The sequence below is a fragment of the Empidonax traillii genome, unplaced genomic scaffold (assembly GCF_003031625.1).
Source record: "Empidonax traillii isolate 1590-97213 ecotype Southwest subspecies unplaced genomic scaffold, ASM303162v1 scaffold65:size4453928, whole genome shotgun sequence".
NCBI lineage: Eukaryota > Metazoa > Chordata > Aves > Passeriformes > Tyrannidae > Empidonax > Empidonax traillii.
In genome coordinates, this window is record NW_020955258.1 from 2,737,859 (window position 1) to 2,765,324 (window position 27,466).

At 36.9% G+C, this 27,466-nt stretch overlaps 1 protein-coding gene across 2 annotated transcripts in view; it reads right to left on the reverse strand.

Annotated features, from left to right (window-relative positions):
- The window catches only part of NBEAL1 (neurobeachin like 1), an 80,349-nt gene continuing 52,883 nt past the window's right edge, over positions 1–27,466 (reverse strand). For both annotated transcript variants that reach the window (XM_027880210.1, XM_027880209.1), the window contains 24 exons: positions 27,264–27,413; positions 26,152–26,309; positions 24,575–24,699; positions 23,600–23,726; positions 22,389–22,537; positions 21,359–21,492; positions 20,554–20,655; positions 19,295–19,390; positions 19,063–19,187; positions 17,795–17,935; positions 17,568–17,698; positions 16,258–16,367; positions 15,587–15,704; positions 14,868–14,965; positions 14,464–14,580; positions 13,875–13,964; positions 12,611–12,720; positions 11,871–12,043; positions 11,325–11,419; positions 9,379–9,495; positions 8,593–8,754; positions 7,384–7,532; positions 6,627–6,762; positions 1–4,044 (listed from right to left, as the gene is read on the reverse strand). In XM_027880210.1, coding sequence (XP_027736011.1) covers positions 3,943–4,044; positions 6,627–6,762; positions 7,384–7,532; positions 8,593–8,754; positions 9,379–9,495; positions 11,325–11,419; positions 11,871–12,043; positions 12,611–12,720; positions 13,875–13,964; positions 14,464–14,580; positions 14,868–14,965; positions 15,587–15,704; positions 16,258–16,367; positions 17,568–17,698; positions 17,795–17,935; positions 19,063–19,187; positions 19,295–19,390; positions 20,554–20,655; positions 21,359–21,492; positions 22,389–22,537; positions 23,600–23,726; positions 24,575–24,699; positions 26,152–26,309; positions 27,264–27,413 — 3,015 coding nt within the window. In that variant the 3' untranslated portion in view covers positions 1–3,942. The remainder of the gene's footprint in view (positions 4,045–6,626; positions 6,763–7,383; positions 7,533–8,592; positions 8,755–9,378; positions 9,496–11,324; positions 11,420–11,870; positions 12,044–12,610; positions 12,721–13,874; positions 13,965–14,463; positions 14,581–14,867; positions 14,966–15,586; positions 15,705–16,257; positions 16,368–17,567; positions 17,699–17,794; positions 17,936–19,062; positions 19,188–19,294; positions 19,391–20,553; positions 20,656–21,358; positions 21,493–22,388; positions 22,538–23,599; positions 23,727–24,574; positions 24,700–26,151; positions 26,310–27,263; positions 27,414–27,466) is intronic.

The window sequence follows — 27,466 nt, forward strand, 5'->3', positions numbered from 1 at the left end:
TTTTTTTTTAAATCAAACAGGCTTCCTAAGCCCTAATTTCCACAATGTGTATTAACTATCAGGAGAAATAAGGTTAGTTTAAGATTGGGATTATTATTTTGTGCTGGTAAGGTACATGGATGATAGAAGATGTGGTTTCTAGATATCCTGTGAGCAATTAATAGATAACAATTACATTGATACAGAAAAACTTGCATAAGTCAAATGCTAACTTGAAGAGCAAGAATTTCACTTTCTGTATGCTTGTACAGTACAAAATCAGCAAAGATTAGATGAGATTCTTCGCTATATATAAAAAGACAACTAAAAATACTATCAAGAATTCTAAGTAAATTGGTAAAGTTTAGCAAACATTTTATTTGAAATAAAGGAGACATGTCTTCTAAATACCCTTTGGTATCCAAGCTCAAAACTGCTATGGAGAAGTTACTCAATCCTGCTAACTACTTGATCTCATCTATGTACAGGTGTGAAAACTGTGCCAGTTTTCAGTTGCTTTTAGATATATATATATTTACACTCCTACTTACTCATCTTCAAAGGTAAGCACATCTTAACCACTGATAAATAATTTGAGTTTCTCCAAAAATTAAAAATAACATCACCAAGATGGTGACAAATGTAGTGCTATGAAATAAATGTCACTTAAGACTTTTTTACTTAAATTCTTAATTGGAATTCTCTCATCTCACAGCTTTACTTTTTACAGTTAAATAAATCTTTGTTCAAAACCAAAGAATAATCCTATTTTACCAATGCTACATGAAAAACAAAATGGGATCCTAAACTTTATTGACTTGAAGAAATTGAAGAACTATGGAAGTCAGTTCACTAATTCACAGTGCACTGCAGAATAGACTGCAAATCAACCGGTCTAAACAACTGATCAGAAAAATTACATTCTATTTTTAAAAAATTATTTTCTACTTTTTACACGAATAAGTTAAAACCAAAAGAAACAACATGCCAGCTAATGCTCCCACTTACAACTTTTATCATTTATTTAAAGCTGGTTTTAGATAAAGGCAAAGTGCAGACCTTCAGACCTTCTCTCCAGAAGGCCCCTGGCACCGACACCAAGCGTGTGATGGTGTGTACCTCCCATCCCTCAGGGACCAGAGAAGAGATCAAAAGGCAGTGGATGTTGCAATTCTTCCTGGAGCATAAAGCAGCTCAGCTCACGCTTCCCCCTCCTCATTCTGCAGCTGCTGCTTTGTGCTGAGCACAAACCAGCCTCAAGTTTGAGAGCCCAAGAACTGTCCACATTTAAACCTGTCCCAGGTATTTGTGAAGATCACCCAGTGCTTGTGATGCACTGAAATGATAGTATTGAAATGTCAAAGGTCTTCATCGTAAACTATTTCTTCCCCAATTACTGCAACATATTTTACTTAAACTGACACACTGTATTCAGTATTCTTTAATATTAAACTACTAAAAATGTTCATTAAACTATTGTATAAACATACCTAACCCACAGCAGGATGTTTTCCAACCATTATGCAAACCTCTCTATGCCAGTGCCAAAAAGAAAACTATGCTCTCACCAAACGCTAGGAAAGACCCATCTCCACCATTTTTCCACTTTATTCTGCTAGCCCAAAACATCACAATTTCCTGACCCCTTCCCCTGCAAATGAACACTTAGCCTCATATATGCATTTAAACACAACATATATGCATACTTATAAAAACCATCATCTCAGTGCCTCAACTGAGTTTTTTCAATTTCCCATAACACAGAAAAATCTCACATTCTGAGCTGAAAGTCCTCTAAACTACTCTCCAAAGAGCTCCCCTGAAATCCCTTCTTCATGAAATTATAATGGACAAACATACTTCACATTCTCATGTACAAACTTAATACTTCCAGAGTATCCTCAGTATTCTTACTGGATAGGTAACTGATTAAACATAGTATTTTTCACTTCTCTTATATGGGATGTGGTTTTAATTTTTTTTTTAACCTACAGGGAGTATGAAAAGAAACCACATCACTCTACTTTTGGAAATGTAATCCTCTCTTGGCAAGTGACTCGGGAACACAATTCTTACTTCCTCCTAACTTTCCAGACAATCCAGTCTGTCACAGTGATAGCTGGAATATCGCAACTATGCATAGACCCACTTGTTCACTAGTCTGATTTATTATTTCATTTACAAAAGTTAAGAAAAAGCAACACAACTTTCTTTACACAGTACACTAATCAGTCATTAAGAGGGATTTTTTTTTTTCCAGTAAGGAAATTGAGGAGGAGAAACCAGTTTTAATGGGACTAATAGAAATTGTGAAGATTATCCTTTAGCAGGGTAAGGAGGTATTACTATTTCTACAAAGTTAATAAATATTGTGCTTAAAGTTAATGAAATGAGATTATACATTATGCAGTTCCTCAGGTAGTTCAACAACTCCCCAGCCACAGGGAATATCTGATAACATTTATAAGAAATACAACACACATCCATTTCAATAAATAAATAAAAAATAACAAGAAAAGTGATGGTAGAGGGAAGAAAGGGGTAGCCAAAAGGGAACATACTATCTAACAATCACTTATAGTTCAGCCTTGTATCTATACTCCCCTTATCCCATGGCATTTTCTCTTTTAATAGACATACATACATGAATATACACATATATACACACATACACACATATATACACATACACACACCTTCACACTGATCCAAAAATTTGTATTTTTCCCTCAGCACCAGGCTTTTCTAACAGTATGGGGTTATCATTTAAATCAGTAACATTATAAAAATGTCAGAATGATAGGAAAAGGCACACCCTTCTATCATCATGTATTGGTAAACCAAGAAAAAAAAATTAAAAAAAAAAATCAGTAATGCTTTCTCCAAAACATAGCATCCAATTGGATACAGCACACATAAGGATCTAGTATTTTCTTTTACCAGGTCTTAAATGCATTTTCGAAGTGTTCATGTGTTTTTCCCTGCTTGTTTTTACAGGAAAAAAATATGGCTAACAACTGGTTTGGCGAACACCAAGCCACGAAACAAACAGTTGCTATTTTAAATTAAATTGTGCTGCAACGTTGCATAATGATTCTGCAGTGGAAATTTATCTTCTGTTTGCAGGAGTTGCCTTACTAATGAAGCAGATTGATCTCGGACCACTATAAGATAATGATTCTTCCTCTGTATTTCTACAAGATATTAAATATAGCATGGGATTTCTTGGTGTATATCTTAGTCTACTTGACAATATAAATAATTTTCAGCAGCAAGTATTTCCTACCTCCTTCAGCTCCTTCACCAGCTTCAACTTCTTTTAAATTATTCATGTCTGTACTTTAAACAATTTCTGATAATCAAGTAGTGCAACACAGATGTTCCTTGCAGAACAGCCTAAAACTGGAACTACACAAAAGAAGACAGCAACAGCCATTTATATGAACAAATTGCAATGAAATGTTCACTGGGCTAAAAAACATATTGAGAAGGTCATAACTGTCAGTTATCCCAATTCTGAATCCAACCATTGCAACTGCCAGAATTTTAATTTACTGGGGAATAACAATGCCGTCAAAGCAAAGCCAAATACCTTCTTTGTGATCAAGGAGCATCTGGCTCTACTCAGCTTTAAATCAAATGCTACTTATCTTACATTCAATTAGTAAGCTTGGGTTTGGAGACTTCAGGGTTTTTTGGTTTGGGTTTTTTTTTTCCCCTCCCAAAACACAGTTTTAGCAGCTGTTGAGAGAGGGATTCTGCTGTGACCAAGTCAACACAGTTAGGGAAAAATATGCAAGCAAGCTAACTTGCATGAGTACATGTGCTTACCACTATACCTCTAACATAGGTTCTTCGTCAATAGACTTAAGGATCAAGCCCCTGATTACATTATTTATACATTTAAAGTGACAAAAAGCTTAAATTGTTTCTGGAATCCGTGAGAGAAGGTAGAAGCAGCAATCACTTGGAATCTTGAGTGTTATATTCAGTCTCTCCTGATGAAATCTGGCTGAGCCGTTTGCTTGATCCCCACAACTTTCGGGAAAGCTGACCTGAGCGCATCTGTTTAAAAGTAATGCAGAGAAACAAAAGGAGGGGGAAGGGATAAGGTGGATAAATTAAAAAGGAATTCAGACACTGATTCTGGTGAAATGCAGACACTACAATGTACCGCATAAACAAAACTATACCAACAAAAATTGTTTGAAAACAAACCAAAAGTAACACTTAGGGATGATTCTTGGGACTGACAAAAAACAACACACAAAACACTAACCACAGTCTTCTCTGATTTTGAATAGCTAAAGGGATATTTCCAAGTAATGTGTACTTCTATGCTTAACCTACTTCAAATGGCCTAGAAACTGTGTTTAGATTGCTATTTTGATAGGAAGGGAAAAAAGAAGTGGATGTCAAGCAAGAATGAATCAAATGAGAAGAAAGGACATTTTATTTTAGAGATTTCAAATAGAAATTGCTAGAAGTGAAAAAGAAAAGATAACCAAGATGCAAGACAGTGATGACAAAATGAAGGAAGAAGAGAAAGGTTATCTCCTGGTGTCAAATTTATAGTCTTCCAAAGATCCTGGGTGAAGTGTTCAGAGTAAAATTTAAACCAGAAGTAAGTCACATTGAGTACTCCATAAGTTAAGACAGATAACAAGCAACTAGAAGCCATACTAAATCCAGCATCTGGTAGGTCTGCAATCCAACAACGATTTGTAAGAAACTATTTTACTCCTAAAGTACAAGGTCGATGACTGGCCAGTAGTGTTCAGCCTGGCAGCTGACTAGGTTATGAAATTCCTTGCAGTTCAGGAAACGAGATGCATGCCTTAACAACACAGGTCAGGGAACAGTTCCCCCCAGTTCCTACTACAAATTTAACAAGCTTAAGAACTGTACCATTACAGCAGCAGTGTTCTAGAAAAGGCACAGTGCTGACCAGGATTAACACTAACAGGTGATAATTGCCCAGACTTTGGAACATCCAAACCAGCTAAGTAATTGTTAAAAATACAAAAATGTTTAATTTACTTCATACTAAATACTGCCAATGCAGAAACACTAAAGGCCAATCTTAATATCAAGCAGCATTTCCCTTTATGCACATTAGAGAAGGTCAGTCCTAAGGATCCAATTCTCTGTCCTAAGGATCAGTATCACCACTGAAACCAGAACTACAACACTGTCTTCTGTATACAGATAAAAGTCTAGTAATTAATTCCTTCCAAATGAAAAATAAATCACTCAACAAATAAACACCCCACATACATACACTTTTCAAATATACTGATTGATGCCATTATAGAAAACTAGAAAATCTGGGACATAATGTTGTTCCTTATATTTTTGTGTTTAAAAAAAACCACATCTATTTACATGGATATTAAACCTGAAGATCATCTTAATTATAAACAGAAAATCTTGAAAAAGAATCATCGGAAAGCCTCTACAGTCATAAAAGGAATTCTGTCTTTGAAACAACAATTTCTGCATAGTTAGAAAAATAGATATGATTAAGAACTGAAAATAAGAAAACAAAAAGCCTTCAGTCTAATGATAGACACAAATTTCAGCCTAGAAAAGATCTTTCTATGGAATACGAAGCTTAGAAATGACAGTGACTTTAAAACTGCTGTTACAAACATATGTTTAACCACATCATAATCAGCTCTTTGTCAATTTTACAATAGAATAAAAGCTGTTCAACTGCAAGTCAGTGAAAATCAACCCCACTGCATCTGCTGCAAGCAAAATCAGACTACCATTGTGTGAAGCCTATTTCCAGTATTAAACTATGTATCTCCTGGTTAAACATATTGAAATGCTGACAAATAAGTTCTATTTTTTCATATTTAAAATATAAAATTAAATTAAGACACTTTTCTGGCATGTACTAAAGGTCATGCAAAAGTGATAATCACATTTTCAAATAAATACATTGCAGAACAACAGAGATCGAGTTATAAAGAGAAGCAGGTTTAAGCTAACTCAAGTACTTTGAAAGTCATGACAAGAAGTACTTAAAGCAAAACCTATGTTTTGCACAAGAAAAACTGGGCATATCTTTCTGACAGATGGATGCTCTGTATTTCATATTGCATACGTAGTACCAACAAGTTTATATTCACCATATGGAGCACTGAGCATACTGGGAACCTACAGAAGTGATTCTCTGTGCATTGCAATTAGAGACTTTTAACAGAAAGAAGTAATATTTTTTTTCCCCAATGTCAGTCAATGCATATTAAAAGATATCTGACAGAAACCATAAAAATAAACAAAGTAGCTTGTTCTCTTTTTTTCCAACTTTCTTCTGGAAAATTATTTCATCAAGAAGTGGCTGACAATACTATCCCGTTCAGAAAAGATTAGCTATTATGACTTTGCTTATTTAGATGTGAGTGATAAAGTCTGGAAGTTAGTCCAGCTGAGCCTCCCATCTGCGATCCCTATATACCTCTGATTCTTAATGAGAACTTTCAGTAGAGCAGTCTCAACAGTTATTTGTTTCCCACTGAAAACTGAAACTTGCTCTTAAATTTACCCTGCCATAGAGGAGACCTCTTGCTCAACTGGAAAGCAGAAATAAGTGAACTTCCCACTGTTCGGTAGAAAAAGTTCTTGATGGTAGGTTTTACCTCTGCTGGCTTGCCAACACCAACGATAATCAACTTGCCGTCCTCCAAGCCAACAAGGATGTGGCTGTACTCTTTGGTGACAGAAATGCAATGAATTGGAAGTCGCATGGCTAAGGGGGAGATGCTCAGACTCAGGCTGAAATGAACCAAAAAACCACAGAGAGAAAGTACATCATGTATTTGTTTGCACATACTGCAAAGAATCACACTGCAGTTAAAATGGCTGTCCGCGGGATGCACTGGAAAACAGTTTCTCGAGGATCCAGTTTGCAATTTCCATTATTGTAAACTCCTACGGAACAATGTAATCATATCCCAGAACAGAGCTACAATAACAAGTAGAGGCATTGATGGGTAAGTCAGTAAGCTAAGACTATTTCACTGAAATACAGTAACATTAGTACCACAGCTGCCCAAGTGACAAAGATCACTCCCATTCTGAGAAACAATGGAGCTCTACAGAGAGTAGCAGTAAGTGGAGCTTAGAACTCAGTGCAGAACTACATGAGACTTGATCCTGCAGTAGCTGAGCTCTCTGTCCCCAAGCAGGGGAAAATGTCAGACACAGCTCCTCCTGAATTCTGTCACTTCTAGGTGTCTAATTGGGATAAATGTCTGGGAAGAAAGAGGTCCGTTAAAACCTCTCATTTTCACAGGAATTGCCCATAGCACCAAGCAAAGTCCATATCATACAGCCATTTTTCAATAAGCCCTATATTTGTACCTCAATAATAAACTACTGACGATGGTACATTACCTGTAGAGATCCCGTATAGAGAGAAATCCCTGTAAGCTTCCCATCACGATATACTCGCCAGTCACACACATATCTGACACTTCCTCCTTCAGAGTCTCAGAACCCAGATATTTTCCATTGACAGAGTAGAGATGTAATGCATTCTTATCCTGAATAGATCAAAAATAAGTATGTCACAGAGGACTGACAGGATAAAGAGTGTAGTATTTGTATCTTCAGCTCACTAACAGGAGCAAACTTGGGCAATAACCCCCAGACAATGCTGAAAACAGTCTCCTTGTGGAATGATACAAGAGTAACGATTCAACACTCAATGAGTATGGATGCAAGGTCCTGTAGGGAAATTTTTGAAGTCACCTCTTGATGTAACATCTTAACTATCCATTTAATCAATTCCAAACCCAGAAATGGATTTAATAGATTTAATAATCCTATTTTATAAGGATTTTTCTTAAGGAAGAAGAAAGGAAGACAACACTCATCTTCAGCCTTGCTACCACCCTCCTCCCCCCCTTCCCTTCCCAAAATGAAAAGCAGAAGGAAACAAGTATACTTCTAGAGCGCTAGATCTAAAAGCATTTTCTGGACAAGGCAACAAATTCTTGATTCAAAAACTAACAAAAGTGTCTTAAGTTCTTCCAGCCTGACAATACCTTGGGTCTCTTCTCTCCCTATCTTCCCAATGTAGCTATGTAAAAAAAATTTGTCTTCCGAGAAATTTCCTATGCTCCTAGAAATCACAACAGCTTTACCCCTTACTAAAGCAACTACACAGCTCCTCCACAGGCAGAATAAGCTACACAGTGAACCTTATAGCTATGTCTCCAATCTGAAACTAAGAAACTGTAGTCACTGAGCATCTTGCACACAGGACTTACTGCTCCCCTTATAAGCCTCTGTTTCTGTGCACAGTGGAACTTGTTTCCCCCAGTTTTCCAGTTCAAAGCACCTTTCCCACGCAGATTTGTTAGCCTATGCTTGAGCATCTTCTCTGCATGTGTTCAGAGACGTTCATGAAACTCACAGGAGCACAATATGCCTATGATTTATCTTTTAATCAAATTTCATTGAAACTGGCTAGAAAAATTTTTAAAATATGGAAACAGACACTCTGTGCTCAAAAGGCCTTTCCTTAGGAAAATAAGTTAGGTATATTTACAATTAAAGTCTTCAGTGATGGAAACAAAGGCATTCCATGAACCTGAGTACCTTAAGAGTAGTCTTTCCTTCTACGCTGGTGTGGACAACTATATGTCCTTCCCAGGACACAGCCAGATTGGGAACAGTCAGCAGGAGAGAACTCTCACAAGGTGGTCGCAAAGTCCTCACGTACTGACCTTTCCGAATGGTGCGGACAATGACAGTGCCATCCTGCAGCAACCACACCGAGGCAAACTGTTACTCAGCAGGTAAGTTACCACAACACTCACAGAGAGGATACAGGGAATATTTTGAAACCACTTAAATCCTTAATGGGAGAAAAGGACGAAGAAGCCTTCCCCTCAAGACCATGCACTACAGGCAAATGAAAAAAACAAATGCAAGCAGGGCAAGAGTGGAAGGGCAGGCAGCAAATCAGCCATTTCATGCGTCACATTTATGAGTAGGCATCGTGTGCAGTACAAAGTCAGAGTTCAGCAGCCTGCCAATGTAATAGAGTAAGGCAGACCATGAGCAAGCTGCACAGGGTTAACAGAGCAGGGCAGAAACTGTCCCAGAATTATTGCTATGAGAAGCTTAAAATCTCCAAGGAAGTCCACACATGTTCAAGTTCACCACATAATAGGTGAGGTCTGTGCTGTGTACAGCAGTTTGAAACAGCCCAATGTAAGCAGGCAACAAAGAAGATGGCACAAATCTTCTTAATGTGCAAGGCTGAAGAAAAAAATTATGCAATAGTGACATTCTTTTGTATTTTTTGTTAATCAACTTCAAGTGTGCTCTATGGTTTAAGTAGGGAAGAGGCAAAAAAGGGAAAAGAAGGAAGATGCTTACCCTGGATCCTGACACTGCCATGTCGAGTTCAGTGCTGATGCCAACACTCGAAACTTCATCAGTATGCCCATAAAGGATCTGTAATGGCTTAGGTGCCAGGCCTACAGGCACTCCTCCCTGAGAGTAACAAAAAGTGCAATGACACATTCTCTTGCAGCTGAGGACAAACAAAAAATGAATTTCTGGTATCTTCAGTTGTGAGAGGTGTGTATTTGGCATAGGCCAAAACCAAAGGCATAAGTCACCCGTTCCAATTTCAATTTACTGTCTTTCATGCCAGCAGCCCTATTTACTGAAATAACTGGAATGAACAAACAAGCAGTTACTGTGTGGGTGTGAGAGAAAGAGTGTTACTTAGCTGTCTTGTTTCTATCCCTTCAGGTGTCCAGGAGTGCAAGGACCACAGTGAGCAGTCCTGACAGGAGCTGTTCACCCATCCATCCGCACATTTATTCCTTGCCTGTGTAGCTGGGCTTGTCCAGTTGTTACACTTTACTCCGGAATCAAGCACTATCTTCACAGCTAAGCTTAAAGAAGCTGAAGGCTATTTTGCTTAAAATAACAGCAACCCTTTAATTTTTTAAGGCAAAGTAAGGAAATAATCCTTCTCAGTGACCACCAGTAGTGTGATATGCAAAGGAAATCTTGCAATAATGCTCATTAAGAATAGTAATTTCCCCACAGAACTGCAGGGTATCACAACTTTTCTTCCAGTGAGTGTACTGTCAGCACTCACAGACATTCTCAACTAATTCTAAGGCAAGACCTGTACTTAGACAGAAATTACAGTAAATAGTTCTGCAGAGAACTACTTGCTCTCATTTCTGTGATAAAAATTTGACTGCCAACCAAGCCCTGAAAGCCTTCTGAAGCATGCAGGAATACAGAACAAGTGTCAAAATACAGGGCTGGGAAAGGTGACAGTGCAGAGAAGACAGGTAGAATGGAGCTGCCAGTATGCAGTCCATTGCTGCTACTTTGTAAAGATAAAACTCTCACAAGAAGAATTTATAACAGATAAACCATCATTCATATACCTATTAAATAAAAAAAAACCCATTAAAATCTTAAGAAAAAGTAATTCTAAACAAAGACAATCTCCAAAAGATGACTGTTTAACTTACACTGCAAAGACAAACTAAAAAATTTCCAACATTTATCCTCTCTTGAGACAAAAAAATACTGGTATGAGCACTAGGGTCTCACTTTTTTTTGACCATGCACCATTACTAAAAGTACTCTTGAAAGAATTGTAAATACTCCCACCGTAAAGACATCTTCCACCAAAACACATGCAGTTATGCACCACTCTGCTGCTTTAATGAGCTGACTTCATTTCAGTGATAAGAACAAGGTGACCTGCCCAAAACCTACTGTCCAAAACATGACAGCTCCCCTCTGGCAGTTAATTCTACTTGTCTATCTGGAATGCAGCAATCAGAAATGAATATTTTAAATGCATAACATTGGAAATGGTTTCACATTTTTAGTCTAAGCACACATCTGGATCACACAACCACCTTCACTGTGTGAAAGCACAAGACCAATACTAAAGAATTCTCAAATGCCAGTGTAAATGCAGGTAAACAGACTAGCTCCTATTGTAGTCATCAATACTCTCTACAGAGAAAAGGCAGTGCTAAAATGCAACCAGTGGAGTGAACAACTGCCTAGAAATGTAAAATCCCTATTTTCCTACCATGAAAAAAAAATCTAAGAAATCTTTAAAAGAGCCTCTAAAATAGTGTTCTTCAGCTATATAGCAACTAACGTGGATAGTTTTTCAAACAGAAAAGACAATGAGAGTAATATTAGTAAGCTAATCAATTTTAGTGGACTATATTCCCTCCAAACCTGAAAGGAAATGAAAAAGACATCATAGAAAAATAGAGAAGGACAAAAATACACTCAGAAACTGCTTCTCAGAGTACACCTAAGTAACATACCTGCTGAACTATTTGCCATATCATACAGGTAGTATCTCTGGAGCCTGACATTAAATGAATTCCACAGTAGTCTATTGCCAAGCAGGTCACAATATCTAGATAAACGAAAGAAAACAGAAAGTTATCACATGGGTATTTAAGACTAATTTCCCCACAGACTGATGATGTGGATACAGTTTGTCAGCAACATATCCTGATTTGCAGCAGCATGAAATCCTCCGCTGTGATAGGGGCTGATGAGACTCTTTTAAACAATGGAGTCATGGTACAGCCAAGTGTACCAACCCAACCTATCCAGCTTTGCTATCTAAAAAATCGCAGGCAAGCCTTATTTTGAAACTACATGAAACCACCACTCCAGGGGCTAAAAAGCCATGCTCAAGTATTTATGTATAATCACGGTTCAAGCATTCTTTCACTCTTATGCTGCCATTCTTTTATAACTGCTATCCTTGTTTGCCCAAGCCTGTAATTCTTTCCAAGACCACCAAATAACAAGCTACACACATAAACCCTTTTTATTTCACAATACAAAGAGTTACTAACCCATGTGCCTGATGTGCTGTCCCATCAGCTTGCCCTTCGTAAGAGATGTCACCCTGATGCTGTTGTCCCAGTGTCCTCCACTGAAGAGCAGCTTTGCATCATGGGACACAGCAAACAGCTTTGAGGTGATCTCCAGCCCTGGTGCAAAAGGACCACTCATGCTGCGTTGGGTTCTGCAGGCAAATGATGGGCAGTTAAGAGTAACCTTAGTTCAAATCCATGTATTTTGCACTTCCTCTGTCCTTAAAAATCCATTACAAATTCCATCTATAGAAGAAGCTATACCTATGGCAAAACTCTCACTGCCACCAGCAGAGTGGAAGCAAGTTACATTAGATATTTTCAGTCTTTTATGTAATTTGATAACTCATGTCCTTACCAAGTATTGTAACATCAAAAAGAAAAAGGAATATTCTAAAACCAAAAAACCCAAACCACCAGATATACTTGCACTGTTGTGTAAGAAGGTATGAAGACTGCCCATCTTGGATTCCAAGATGAGTTTCTATAACTGATAATTAAAAAAAAACTGGAAGTAGCTCTAAGAACAAAGAAGCTTGAAATGACACATAACTCTTTACTAGAATGCTGTTACAGATTAGGTGTAGTATTAATGAACATCAGAAGATGAACTCAGCTGAAATCTCAGACAATGGAAACAATCCACTGATTGTTGAACAATTGCTGTATTCCATTAGTTTAGATGTATTCATCTGCACCCCTCCTCATAATTTGCTTACTTGGGATTCGTCACTGTGGTGTCTCTGATGAACGTAAAATAGTTGGAGATATTTTTATCATAAGGTAGCCAACCATGAGTTCCAATAATGCAGTTCAGACTTGCTGTTACCTATAAAAGGTTGATTAAAAAAAAAAAAAAAACAGTGAAAGCAAGAGGTATATTTTCTAGTTGCTTTCATGTAATAGAGCTTGCACAAAATCCAGTAGAGGATTCTTGAAAATTTACCACAAAGGAAAAATCACATGTGACTCTCCCCCAACAAACAAACAAGTAAAAACGCCAGCTCAGACGAGTTAATCCACATGTGGCACATAGTACTAAGTTCGAATAGTGTATGTTCCAGATAGGTCAGAGAAGCTGGGGTAGAGGGACAGGAAGGAGACAAAAAGAAAAACCTCAGCTGGCCAGCCCCTCAAACATTTCATTACAATCCAGTCATTTACTTTAAGGTGTTGTTTCTTCTCTTCTTCGAATAGTAATTATCAGCAGTTAATACATTAACAAAGCAAGTTTTAAAAACATTATACTACAGTTCCATTTCTGAGGAAGTAACAAAAGAATCTCAACATGCAAGGTATTTGCATCAGATATTTATAAAAACCACAATGATAATTTTAGATGTTTCCTAATTCCAAATAACATATGCATGTATCACATTAAGCCAGGACAATAGTTTTGACCTACAAAATAGGAATACTGGAAAAGAATATTCCTTCCTGCAAAACATAACATTATTGCACTGGAGCCAATATCTAGGCCATATATACACACGGATGTAATTACAAAAACACTGTCCTCATTATTTGCTCATCTGCCATAGTACCAGAACCTGTATTAGTGCAAAGTTTTAGCAACAGCGCAGGTCTTTGGAGTGTGTATGCAACACATATGGTATATTATATATAGGGGTTGGAAAGCAATGATAATGACACCATTAATCACTCAATCCTGTAGTTTTGAATCTGAGCCACATAGCACTAGGAAATTGGTGGCTACAGGGAAGTGAATCAAATGGGCAATTTACAATATGCCTTGCTACAACTTACAGTCTTGTCTCATCAGCTCTTAAATGCCATTCAAGAAATCAGCCTCACTTCTCCTTGGGAAAAAAAATGTAGCTGACATTCATTATAGATTAAAGGAACATATTTTAACAGGAACAGTTAGGAAGTGTTTCTCTACATGTTGTAAGGAAAAAACCAAAAAAAACCATCCATTTGACTATCTGCAGTATAATAACAGTACTGACACATGCAACTCACCAAGATCTCTGGGCTTCCCTGAGAAATAAAGGAACGTGACTGATTCCTGGGAACAACAGCTTTGACAATAGGCACACCATCACTAATTCCCTAAAAGAAAAGACATGGTTTTGATCTGATTACATCCAAGAGCAAAAGGACAAACCTAAAAACTCTAAAGAGTCAGATTCAAAGCCTCTGGATTCTGTGTCAGACCTGTCCAGTACTCTAAGGCACTGCTACACACACACTCAGTTCATGTAGGTATGCTTTGTGCCAAACACTGGAAACGAAACTCTGGCTCTGCCCCAAATCAGTGAGTTCAGCTACCAAGTCCAGTGAGTCCTCTGACACCACCAATGACATCCTGAGCTTTCTTGGTGTGGTGATTAATTTAATATTTAAACAACACCCACACAAGCATCCAGCAGATAAACATTTAGGGCACTGAACCTGTATGAAGCTAACCAAAAAGACAGAGTCATTTTATACACATTGCATTGTAAAATATTTTCTTTAAGTAGGAAGCAAGTTTATTTTCATCTAGGTTGTGACCTTCTGTTTTGAGTACATCAACTAGACTTTAAACAATTTCAAGTATCACATCTACCTCTATGAAGAATGACTTCAGTTCAGTGAGGTGTTGGAAGAGATTCAGAGTAGAGGTATCACTTTTAGTTAGTTTTTGCACTACCTCTTCTGCTGACAGCCTTTGTGGATGGGGCTCCTAGGAAGCAATATTTAAAGGAGTAACAAATTAGACTAATTTATTAATTTGTTCAATACACAAGATATTCAAAATCTTAATGGGAAAACAGTCTTTTATGTACCTAATTTCCTTTCTTTAAGTAAATTTATTTTGACAGTGGGTTCTTTACAAATGTTAATGTGACTTAATATTCCTAAAATTACAAGCAATTATCTTACAACCCATTATATTTTCACAAGTCCTTTGTAACTCAGTTGTATTTTAACCACAAAGGTCTGGCTGAGTGGGAACAAGAAAAGCATTACCTTCAACAGCTGACAGGGAGTTTGCCCAAAATTGTTTATCATCCCTTCTAAAGCTTTCCTTTCTTTTTCATCTGTCAAAGCATCCAAATCCACAGCCCCTGTATCACAACCAGAATGAAAAAGAGTAGAAAGATGGAAAAAAGAACACATTTCAGACAACTCATTGATAACCAATATGGCCAACTGATGTTGCAAAACTTAAATTTATTTGCAGCATTATCACCCTTTACCCCAGAAAAGCTGTCCAAAATATATCTGTAAGTACAAGAATTCCAGGCTTTTTTCTTATCAAATGAATTTAATATGCTTCAGGCAAGCAACAAATAGCTCAGAAAAGCCACCCAAAATTTAGCTTTGAAATTAACAGATTAACATTTGTCTTCAATATTAGTTCTTTATAAGGAACTTGCCTTAACTCCTAAACCACAAAAAACCTCTTCCCATCAATGCTTTTAAGCAAGCAAATAAGAAAGTAACAAAAAAACCCAATAACTCTTAAAAAAAAAAAAAAGATAAGCAACTGTAACAGCCCTCCTTTAAAAAAAACTGCACTCGTTATTTGATGGCAAATTACAAATTATGCTGCCATATTTCACCTCTAAATCTGTTGCCTTACTGTATGCTACTGCATGGTATGCTCACAAATCTAATACTTCGCTGTCTAATACTGAAAACTCCCAAGTCTGATGACAATGACAAGAGAGCAAACTGCTTTGTACCTTCATAAGTACAATAATAGAACACATTAAGCGCCTCAACTGCAGCTGGTCCCCTCTGCTTGTAGCCAAAAATCAAATCTATCCATTCATGAAGATGAGCAGAAACATACTCAGATTCCTAGAAGGAAAAGATGCTCTTGTAAGAATTGGAAAAGTACTGCTCCTGTTTTGAAGTATTTACTGTTTCCTGTGGAGGAGATTTAATTACTAAACTAAGAGTATTCACACATTAGGTATTTATCAGTATAGGGCAGAAATATATGAATGTTCATGTGTTATGGGCAGTAGGTGCCAGGTAAGAGGGAAAATTAATACAGTCATGCAGCAGATCTGCACTACTGAGATGCAGCTTTGCAAGGGGAGGTAACCTGTTAGCTTCCCAATACCATACCCAATAACCTTTAAATAGCAAGGGAAGCCTAATCACCTAAAATCACATCTTTCTGCATTTTATCTCCTAGGGCAGCAAATGCCCAAAAGATTAAATGCTCTTTTGAGGATTTTCCCAACATACACAGTGCTTTTAACAGGATGTTGCAATGACACTTTTAATGTCGAATGCAACCACAAGACTAGTTTGAATGTTTTCCCAGTCATTTTACATTTAAGCCACAGTAACAATGTGCAGATGTACTTTCTTTACAATTACAGCACACAAAACATCATCTTACCAAAGCCTTCCTGTGTTTATAAATGAAGTCTTCTGGAGAGTGGGCCCATTTGGGCAGAACAACATCATTTACCATCTCTTTTGATATTTGAAGCTGGCCTAAGTTAAAACCTAGTGAATAATTCAGAAAATTTTAAGAGTTACTATAAAATATTTCAAATATCTTGATTTCTCAAAGATTAAAAATTGTTCTTTTCTCAATGTAAGGGAAAAATATTGAAAAATTCTTAATGTAAATCTCCAATAACACTATCACTGACATAGGAGGTTAAGTTCTGTTCTGAATTTAAAATTTTAAATGACAAAGGATAACAAAAAACTAAAGCATCTAAGTGATTCTGAAACTGAAGTCCTACCCATAAAAGTAGCATTCATCTTTTACACACTCATCTGTAAATGTATCTGCATTTGCTTTACTAGGATTAAGAGTCCAAAACGTTTCAATGAGGTTATTCATGAGAAGGAATTTACTTATAGGTTTAAGTGATTATAAATTCAAGGTTTTCAAGAAGTCTTAAATCCTATCAGCTATCATTGAAATAACTCTAAATACTTAAATGACTTAAAAGCAGGACTTGGGTGTTTCCAATTTTTCTAATTTAGAACTCTAGTAGATTGTACTTAGCAGACCAAATTAGCAGCAGCACAGACAAATCTATTTTTATATGTAAATAGAGAAACAATTCTTTATCCAATAAGTGTGAATTAAAAATGGCTAGGAGTCTCATGTCAGAATGCAGAATGTTGTCTTTTCAATCAGCATTCTGTATGAGGGAAACAGCCTTTCCCCCTACTTCTTCTCATGGGTGCTGAAACCTTACATGGCTCTGGAATCAGCTGACATAATATTGCACTGGAATATAAAGTGACAAGCAGAAAAAATGCTGGTTGCCTAGAACAAGTAAAAGACCTCAAATGTTTGAAGATGTCCCTACTCTATCACCCAACGAACCTAGTAAAAAGAATACTAATTAATCTCTATTAACTTTTGCTGACTACTTAATCAGTATTAGCTATTACTAAATTTTTCAAACACCCAAATAAGAATCCCTGATACTTCACATCAGGTAAACAACACTATTCTTAAGCATTCTGAAGCCCCTAGTTTGAATTTTAAACATTTATGCTACTGCTTAACACAACTGGTGTCTTCATTAAACAGTTTGGACCCGGAATGATGATTAATATCTACAATCAACTATAAAGTTTAAGTAGGAAGTGTTCCACAGCATTCACAAGTGGGTTTAACAATTCTTTTCTGAAGAATACAAGAACAGCTTTCTGTGAGAATATTCTGAGCAGTCAGTTTACCATTTTGATTCTCCAGGAACTCTGGAAAGTAGAAGAACTCTGGAATAAGTTCCTTGACATCATTGGGGTTGTCCATGAGTGCCTGCCAGGTGGCAGGAATAGAGTGGAATTGCCTGTCAGCACAGTCAAATCTGTGGATCAGGAAACTCAGGTTAGACTTGGGTCATTCCCTCAGTAAAATGACAAGGAAGAGACAGAAAGGTGCTGCTTATTTGCCCACAGCATACCTGCCACTTTGCAGCTGGATATGCAGTGTTGTGAAAGGTTCTACCCGAATGAGGTAATGCATGACACCAGCAGCATTGGAGTAATGTGTCCCATAGTGAAATTTGTCAATCATCCCAAGAGGATCCTCAAAATTGTCATATCTAAAAAAAAAAAAAACAAAAAAACTAAAAACAACTTTATAAATACAACGGAGCACTACAGTTGATTTACACATGAATTATACTTATTATAGGCAAAGATTCAAAAGAAACGATCACAGCAATCTATAACAGAAAAATACATTGGGCTCTATCAAACATGAGGATCCCAAATCTGACTTACAAAGTCCCTAATCAAAATGCTGCTGAATTATAAAAACATAGACCAGATGAAGCCTTTGCATACCTATTACATTCTTCCCTAGGCATTTGCTATCAGCTGTCAGAAACTAGAGAAAGGGCAGACAGGACTGATTCAGCATAACTTACAACAGACCACAAAACCCCATATCACTAAGCTGAATATTTACTATTGAATATACTTGTGACCATTTCCTGAAAGATTTTAGAAATGTGTGTGTCACTGTGTCAGGACACAGAAGAGAGATTTATTTAATACTCATGCCCATTTCCAAACTCACTCTACCATGCCACCATCTGGCTGATATATTCCTCAGCATCACAAGGCTAGTAAGAGAAATTATAGGTAAACATACTGCTAGAGAACCAATTTCATTACAGTCAGGATAGAGCCTAATAATTCAAAGGAAATTCTCCCTGTCCCAAGTTTTCAGAAGATTTTGGAAGATACTTGACTGCAATCTGGTATGATACCACACTCAGGACCCACCCCAGTAAAAAGAGAAACATCACAACACTGATGTGAGAGTATAAGTACCTGTTATTCCTACCCATACAGGACTTAGCAAAGGTCATCAAGACACATTTTATTTTTAAAGACAATTATCTATGTTGGAAAAAAAAAAAGAGCAGTTTTCAACCTGCTGGGCCATTAAATTTATTCTACAGCCTTTTGGTTTTTTATCTTGACATCTGAGAAAAAACTGAAGATTTATAACAGTAAGTTTTGTCCTTTCACTGCCATATAACTGAGTGCCATATAAGATAATTTGAATGCAGCAGGAAAAACCAATCAACCACCTTTGCAAATGCATCTGTGGCGTTATAAAACTGGCTCTAAAAATTTTCCTGTCATAACAATAACTGTGTTAATTAGCTTGCAGGTTCAGTAAAGACAGAGAAATATAACCAAGTCTTCAAATACGTACTTGTCTTTCACAGTCTTGGCATTCTTTTCATTTACCACACCTATGGGTTTGGACAGGTCCCTAAAGACTGCAGGATTATTCAGGTCCAGTTCTTCTGAAGTGTAATCTCGTAAAATCCAGGGAAACTAACAAAAAAAATCAAGATCAAATCGAGATTAAAACTACAACTTTTGAACCAGAAAAAAAAAAACATAGCTTTGGCAAAAATTTAAGAATTAACTTTTTAAATTACCACAGGATATTGAGCAAGGTCATTGTAAGTTCGTCCCGCCATCGTGTTCAACTGAATAAGGTAGTCAAAGTTGGATATTTCTCTATTCACCCATTTCTGAAAGATAAAGAAAGATAAAATGGAATTCACTCTATCAAAGAAACCACTAATGCAAATTACATGTCCTGTCACTATCTATCTGTCAGAGGACAGCACTGGCAAGTGAAAGGCACAAGACTACAGAAATGGTATGGAAGACCAGATTCAATTTCTCATATAACATTTACTTTCTCTGTGATTCAGTGATTGTGCTACCTATATTTCATTGAAATCAGGTCTCTGATTGATGACAATACTGTTTTCAATACAGGGCAGCAGACAACTAGGAGCCTCAGAATAAAAAAGGAAATAAAAACTAGAAATGAAAGAAACAAAAAAGAAGGCAGGTAAATGAGTTTTTCTCTGAGAAAAAGAAGAACAGAACTTTGAAATCCATTAGAATTCTAAGGTAAAAATTTATTTATAAATTGTTCTCCCATTGGTTAATGGTACAGGAATTTGTAATCTAAATTGCCCTTGCACCTTTGCTCCACTATTATATTTTAAACCAAGGAACAAATATAGTTGTATTCAGAAGGGCTCAATATTTGTCTGTAGTGGAGATGGAGACATTTCATTTGACATGATAATTTTTCTACCTAAATATATAACATGATAGCTTTTATCATTAGGAAAACAAATAAAACCCAAAGTACTTCCAATATTTTAATGCTATTTGTAAAGCTTCCTCCCTCAGAGAAAACAATAATTGTGCCATAAAGACATGGAAAATAAAAATACATTTACTACATTGAAAAATGTATCCATGTTTATGGTAATACAGACATTTTGACATTTTCCTTTTTTACTAATACTACTAATTCCTGTTTAATCTTCTTGTGGGTTTTGTTGAAAGCTCCAGCATGAAAAGGTAGCAGGGAATTTGCACATCTAGTGAAGGAAGTTCCAAAATGTGCACTCAAGATCACAGACTAAAAACAGAAGCAAGGCTGCTATATGTTCTCCATTCATGTTGGAGTGCCCGTCAATCACATCAACAGAGCCTGACTCTGTAGATTTACCTGACTGTAAACACAAAACACAACAATTCTAAGAATATGCATGTGGAAGTTCAGGGGCCAGACTGAGGGTACAGAAGTTGGCAGTTGCCATCTAAACGCTGGGGGACTCCTTCAAAAAGCAGAGAAATGCTCTAGACAATTTATGCTAAAGTCTTGTACCTGCATCAGTCCAGAAGCTTTAAAAAGTTCCTGTGGAGATCTGGTCCCAGAAATATTTGGAGAACGCAGTGACAATATTCGACTGTAAACTTTGTTTCGTACCTGTTAGAAAACAGCATTAATAAAAAGAATATTCTGGAGATTGAAGCTGAAAATTAAGTAACTTATCTGCTAATTAAAATGTGAAATAACCAGACACAATTACACTTTCAAACACTTTGACCTCTTGTTGCTTACAATGTCTGGACATGCATGGATGTGACATGCTTCACACCAAAACCAAAACACACAACATTTTATAAGAGCTGCTCAAAGTGACCTACTAGAATGTAACTGACCCTAAATTCTGATATTTGTCTAAGTCACACACACAAAGGATCACTGACACTGCCCAAAGGGGAAAAACCCCTTCAGTAATCCTAAACCATGGAATATAGAAACAGCAGTAATTTAAAATATTGTGTATAACAGGTGGTCTCCTATGTTTTGTAATTAACTTGCTCAATATTAATAAAAGGTGGGCTTTAAGACGTTTAGATTACCACTGATGTAATTTTAGTTCAATAATTGTTCTGTATGATAACAAGAGAGGGAGGGAAAAGAACAATCTTGTTTTATCCATCTTTTCACAGTTAATCAGTTTCTAGATTGCAGAGTGAGGTTTTCCATAATGGCTTTATCCAGCAAACCTTTTGCTACTAGTCTTACAGTGTTATGAAAGACACCAGGCTCAAATACAATCAGTGAACTTAAACTTGATCCTCGTGTTAATTACATAAATCCAGAACACTGAGGAAGCCCATACCTCCTTATTGAAGTTGAGGAAGTAGTTGGTTTGATCTGTAAGGAAAATCTCCAAAGCTGACCTCCTCAGGTTGTACCGACGCAAATGTATCTCTCGAATTTGAGAAAGGTGCCATTTGAAATCAAAACCTACCCCTAGGAAGAACACTTCTATTATTAACTTGGAATATACATAAAAACCTTTTCGTGTAGACATAGGGCAGTACTACTTCCAATAATCCCAGAGCTATTCCTGGAAAAGGCAAATTTTATACCTGGCTCAATTAACCATTTTTCTAAGAAAATACTAACTTCAGCTATTGCTGTGCTGAAAGAAAGGAAGCAAGAAATATCTGATGGAGTGTAGAATTTGTTTCTGCTTTCTGATTAAAAACACATTATAAATATATTCTGTTGACAAATATATTTTGTTGACAAAAAGTATGAACCAAATGTCTTGGCTTTTTTAAACAGGCTCAAATAAAAGCTCTTCTGTTTAAGTTTGCCCAGAGGCGGACATTTTAGTTTGGAAAATTTTACTTTTATCAGTCAAACATTTCAGTTCACTGTTTTCATGCTCAACTGTGTCTAACATATATAAATATATATATGTTCTATATTCAATGTGTATATTCTATTAAAGTTCACTAGATGATTAATGCTTACATACCACTACTTTTTAATCAATGCATGAGTGAAACGTTATTTGTCAGGGAGAACAGAGAGGTGTCCTTTATGGAGAAAATGAGAGGTAATAACTACTTCTTAGTCAGCAATTTTTTAAGATAAAATTAAAAATAAATTAAAAAATTTACAGAAACAATTTTTTTTAAGAAATACTAAGAATAGTAAATCAGTTTAAGAGTTTTTTAGCAAGTACTGTTCCAGATTCTTGATTCTGAAGGGATGAGCCAGCTCCTGATCATCAAGTGCAATAATACAGAAAAACTTGTCTCTACAATTAGTTTGACATTCATTCTCTAAAGATCAAACTCAGCCTACTAAAAGCAGAATCTGAACTGCACTGAAGAGGATATACTGATCATGCTCACCTTCCTCTTTTTCAGTGCTACCATCAAAGAAATAGATGTGCTGTGTAGTGATCTCCAGCCTGCCAGGTATCACATCAATTACTGTAATGAGTTCACAGTCTTCAGACAATATTAGTTTTTCTTTCTGACTTTCCTCATCCTTGTCATCCCTGCAAAAATACCACAAAGTGTTACAGGGTTGTATAGATTATACAGCTGTTTAGGTACTTGGTAAGACTACAGTGCAGAAAAGAATCAAATTTGAATGGCATTAAAAGTACAACATAAATGATTAGATAAAGCTACTTTCATCAGCAGTCTTGGTTGTTTCAGACCCAATCACGAACATTTCATAGATCACTCTTCAGGCTCAGTATTTCAGCCTCAGGTACAATGGACTTCAATGTCTTTGAAGTATGAAAATGTCAGGTCGCATTTTCCTTACTTAGTTGTTAGAGGCTTCAATTCTCTGGCCCAGAGCACAGCTGAGTTCCAGTTCACATGTCCAAAGTTACCTTCCGAGTTATTTTGCTACAGTCTATAGCAAGCATTTAGTAAACTCTGAAGTACAAGAAGATCAATGTCACTGAAAGAGGCACATCTCTACTGGACTTCAACAGCACAGACCCACAGAGATGCATGCACATCACCACATGTTCAGGTATGGAAAAAAAGCATTTGCTATCCTCCCTCAATCCCCCCTTTCCTCCACATTGCTTTTTTGTTACAGTCACAGAAATTACATGAAGGAAGCACAGCAGGCCTTCTCTCTGGAATGCTCAAATTCAAGGTATTCCCAAGCAGATTACTGTCAACCAAGCAAATGTTCATACTCTGCAGCTGATGGTAGAGTGAATGGTCACAGCAACTACGGACAAGAGCCAGTTCAAGTCTGGCCTATGTCCTTATAGGGCAGACTGCCTCTTGAGAATTACAGCCAACGCACACAGAAAAGCCTCAGCAATTCTGCAGCTTCAGCCTCAGGTCAACCATGAGTAAATCACTGATAGATCCTCACAAACCTCTGCTCTGCCTTCTTTTCCCTGAGGCTTTTCATTGTTGACAAAGATAAATCTAACAGCGACTTTTCTGCTGATCAAAACTGCCCTGGATTGGATTGTTAAGGTCAGACAGAGGGAAGCTCTGTATACTAATTAATTCCCAAATTTGTTTCTTGCTACTTATTCCTACCACAGAAACAAATTTCAACTGTTCCAGTCTGCTCTACTTACAAATTGGAGCTGGCTGCTGTGTCTTCATCTGGTAGTTCAAGAACATCATCTTCCAAGTCACTCACTTTGACCTGCTTCACCACTTCCAGAAGCAGAGACTCACTAGAGGGCTGTGTCTGGTGCACACCTATCATAAACAGACATTACAGCTCAGAACATTTTTTGCTCCAATACTTCTGGAAATCTAAATTACTAAGTAACTTGTATGGTTGAATGTTGGTTTTAACCAAGTAAGACGCAAATAGACTTCTTAAATATTTTTGGGGTTAGGCAGAAAACTGAAAACAGTCCTTGAACTACACTGAAATACATATTGAATTGTAACAGTAGAAAGGGATGTCTAAACACCTAAGAAAAATTTAAATTGAATTCTGATGGGGACATTTCCAAGAAAATATGTTGCAATGTTCTTTCAGACACGGTTAAAGCATGCAGATTTAATGGAAATACACTGCATTTATTTTTTGCTTATGTGGGCTTACAAGAAAGAGTGCTATTTATTTTTGTTTTGTTTGAGCTTTGATATCCAGTGCACCCAACTTCAGAGTTACAGCACTGACTCAGCTGTTTGGCATACTTCTGAATAAAAGAGCTTCATATCCACACATTCTAGTCATAAACACTAAAACGTTTTGAACAAATGCTGCCTGCTTACTCTGGTCTGATTGCTTCTTTTTCTTAAAAAATAATCTTACGTAAGAAAGCTTTTTGTTTTAAAATAAGTAGTCACGAGTTATTTTCTTTTGTTATTGCACAATAAAACCACACTTCCATGAAAAAGGGGAAATTATTTCTAATCAATAGGAAGATACTGTTTCAGGTCAAAACAGTACTATTATTTTATAGTTATTACTAAGTACGAAATAAAGAAAAATCAAGACTTAAGTATCTACCATTAACTTCTTCTTAAATACAAAGAGGAAAGTATGTATCTTTCTTTGGTAAAGACAAATGAAATAGCAAATACAACTTCACCTAAATTATCTCTCAGGTCACTAGCATCTTGATGAGAGTTGAAGTTGTAATTCTGTACTAGTTTTAGTCTCATACGTGAAAAGTTTTCCACGTTTGAAAGTTTCCAGTGAATAGGACGCTGTTTCCTAGGAAAACAAGAAGATTCATAAAAACAGTTAAAAGAAATCAAAGACTTAAATGCAGTAACTGATTAAAAAGAATATATATTTAGAAAAATACTGGTCATCCACTTGAACACTGTAAAACATATAAAATTAAAATGCAGTTTATTGTTTTTATTTTGTATTGCAGCTCCAATCATCAATCTTTACTTTGCAAACAAAGATCATGTAGTCCAACCATCAATCTGACACCACCATAATCACCCCTAAACTATAATCAGAAGTGCCACATCCAGATGCCTCTTCAACACTTTCAGAGTGAAGTGTGACACTGATGATGCACCATGGTGACTTCACCGCTTCCCTGGCCAATGCCTAACCACTCTTTCAGTGAAAATTTTTTGTTCTAATATCTAATCTGACCCTTCCCTGATGCAACTTGAGGTCATGACACCTGAGACACAGCAGAAAAAGCCAATCTGCACCTCAGCGACAACCTCAACAGGAAGTTCCAGAGAGGATTGAGGTCCCCCCTGAGCCTCCTCTTCTCCAGGTTAAACACCCTCAGCTCACCCAGCTGTTCCTCAAGCCATATTTTCTAGACCCCTCCCAACATTGTTGCTTTTCTTTGGACCACACTCCAGCACCTCAATGTCCTTTCTGAAGTAAGGGGCCCAGAACTGGACACAGTACTGAAGGTGTCACCTCACCAGTGCCGAGTACAGGGGGGCAATCACTTCCCTGGCCCTGCTGGCCACTCTGTTGCTGATACAGGCAGGATGCCGTAGGCCCTGGCCACCTGGGTCATGTTCTGCCAAGCAGCTCTCAAGCCACTCTTCCCTCAGTGGTGGTGCTTCTGTGATCTGGGGTTGTTGTGACCCAAGGGCAGGATCTGGCACTTCACGATGTTGAACCTTGTGCAGTTGTCCTCAGCTCACTGATCCAGCCTACTCAGAGCCCTTCACAGAACCTTCCTGCCCTCCAGCAGATCGACACTCCCACTCAACTTGGCGTCATCTGTGAACTTACTGAGGGAGCAGTCAATCCCTCTGTCCAAATCACTGATAGAGATGTTAAACTGACCAGTCTTGTTTAACAGTATTTTCTACTGAAATACATCAAATTGTTTACACTTTGAGCTAATGACTTTAAAAAAAAATCTTTATCCAGAACTTGCCCAAAATCTAAAACATGCAAAATGTACTCTTCAATTGAAATTCCTTTCATGCATAAAAACTCAAAAGTTTTCATTTGTCACTTGGCAAGAAAATCTAGTATCCAGGTAACCAGCTCAGCACAACACTTCAGGCTTTGCATTATGATAATTAAATGCAGAAAACTTATAAAAGATCCACTCAGTATTCACTTCACATCTCAAGATGGGTTATCACAGTCAGTTTGACCTGGTTCTAACTATGTGAAACAGTCATGTGAGCAAATTCCTTGTAAGCATCATATCCAGAACTTCACTCCTACCTTTCAGACCAAGGACCACGTTCAGAGAACAAGTAAAGCTGGGCTGCTCTCCACTGCCTCAGAGTAGCTGTGTGCTGGCTACTAAGCTGCTTTAGCATACTGTTGTACCGCAGATTTTCCTGTCGAGCCTTTCTGCTGAATGGTTCCACAAAGTGTTCCTGAAAGACCATTAAAAATAATCTAGCACTGAAGTAACTCTGATCTTTGAACACACAGTTTTGTGTCTTCCAAGAATTCCCATAAAATAAGAAGAAATAAAAAAAGTTTAGCAGTAAAAAATTCTTAAATTTTAAGTTAATGCTTAGGAGAGAAATTTTAAAAAGCTAAGTACTGGAAGAAATAGTGGTAGACTTTGATTTAAAGATGTGAAGAAAGCTTTATCAATGCTGAAACCATATGAAAGCAATTTTCATTGTCAGAAAAGTGGTCAGTATCTGAAATCCTACTGTAATAGATAGGATTTTTCTTTAAATTCTAATATTCTAGTATGTGACTCATACTGTATTTTTCCATTATCTACTTAAATAAAACAGACTTATTACAAGCTCCTTTATCAAGAAAACGAAGAAAACAAGAGAGACGTAACTTTACTATAATATTTCCTGTAATTACCAGTTAATTCTTACATTGAAACTGAGTCTGGACCTTATATGAGAAGGTCAGATTAGTAAGCAATTTCTCCACACAGTAAATAGGAACTGTTCACTGTTTAAAATGTTTTAATTGCATTGAAATAGGGTTAAGAAAAAAAAAAAAATCAATCAACTGACTCAGCTCATAATGGAGAACAGGTTTTAGCAATTCAATACACAAATCAGAGTAAAAGAAGATGCAGCTTATAGCTGAGCATAATTCTAGGTTGCTGTATTACAAGAAAAGTCTAAGGCACTGAAATAACCTTGCTCAAGAGATAAGACTCTTAAATACAGAGCAGAATTAAAAAGAATATCCTAGAAGTGTATATAGTCACACTTCCAGTAAAATCTTGAAACAATTAACCTGTCCACAATCACTTGAATTGGACCATCCTAGAATTCATTTCATCCATCTTTTAGAAGGCAACTCTCGAGACAGTTCTTCTAAGAGAACCTTGCACTCACTCAAAACCTTACCTGAAATTTAAGCTTACTTTCTCCTCTTTCGCGGTCTCGCTTGTGCATGTTCACCATAAATGCTTCATAACAAACTTTCCAATAAAGTGCCATCTGCTCATTATCATGTCTGAATGAGTTCTCTTCATATTGCTTCATATTTGGAATAATCTGGTTCCACCAAAGCAAAACAAAAAGTACACCATGATTTCTGAGTTAGTTCT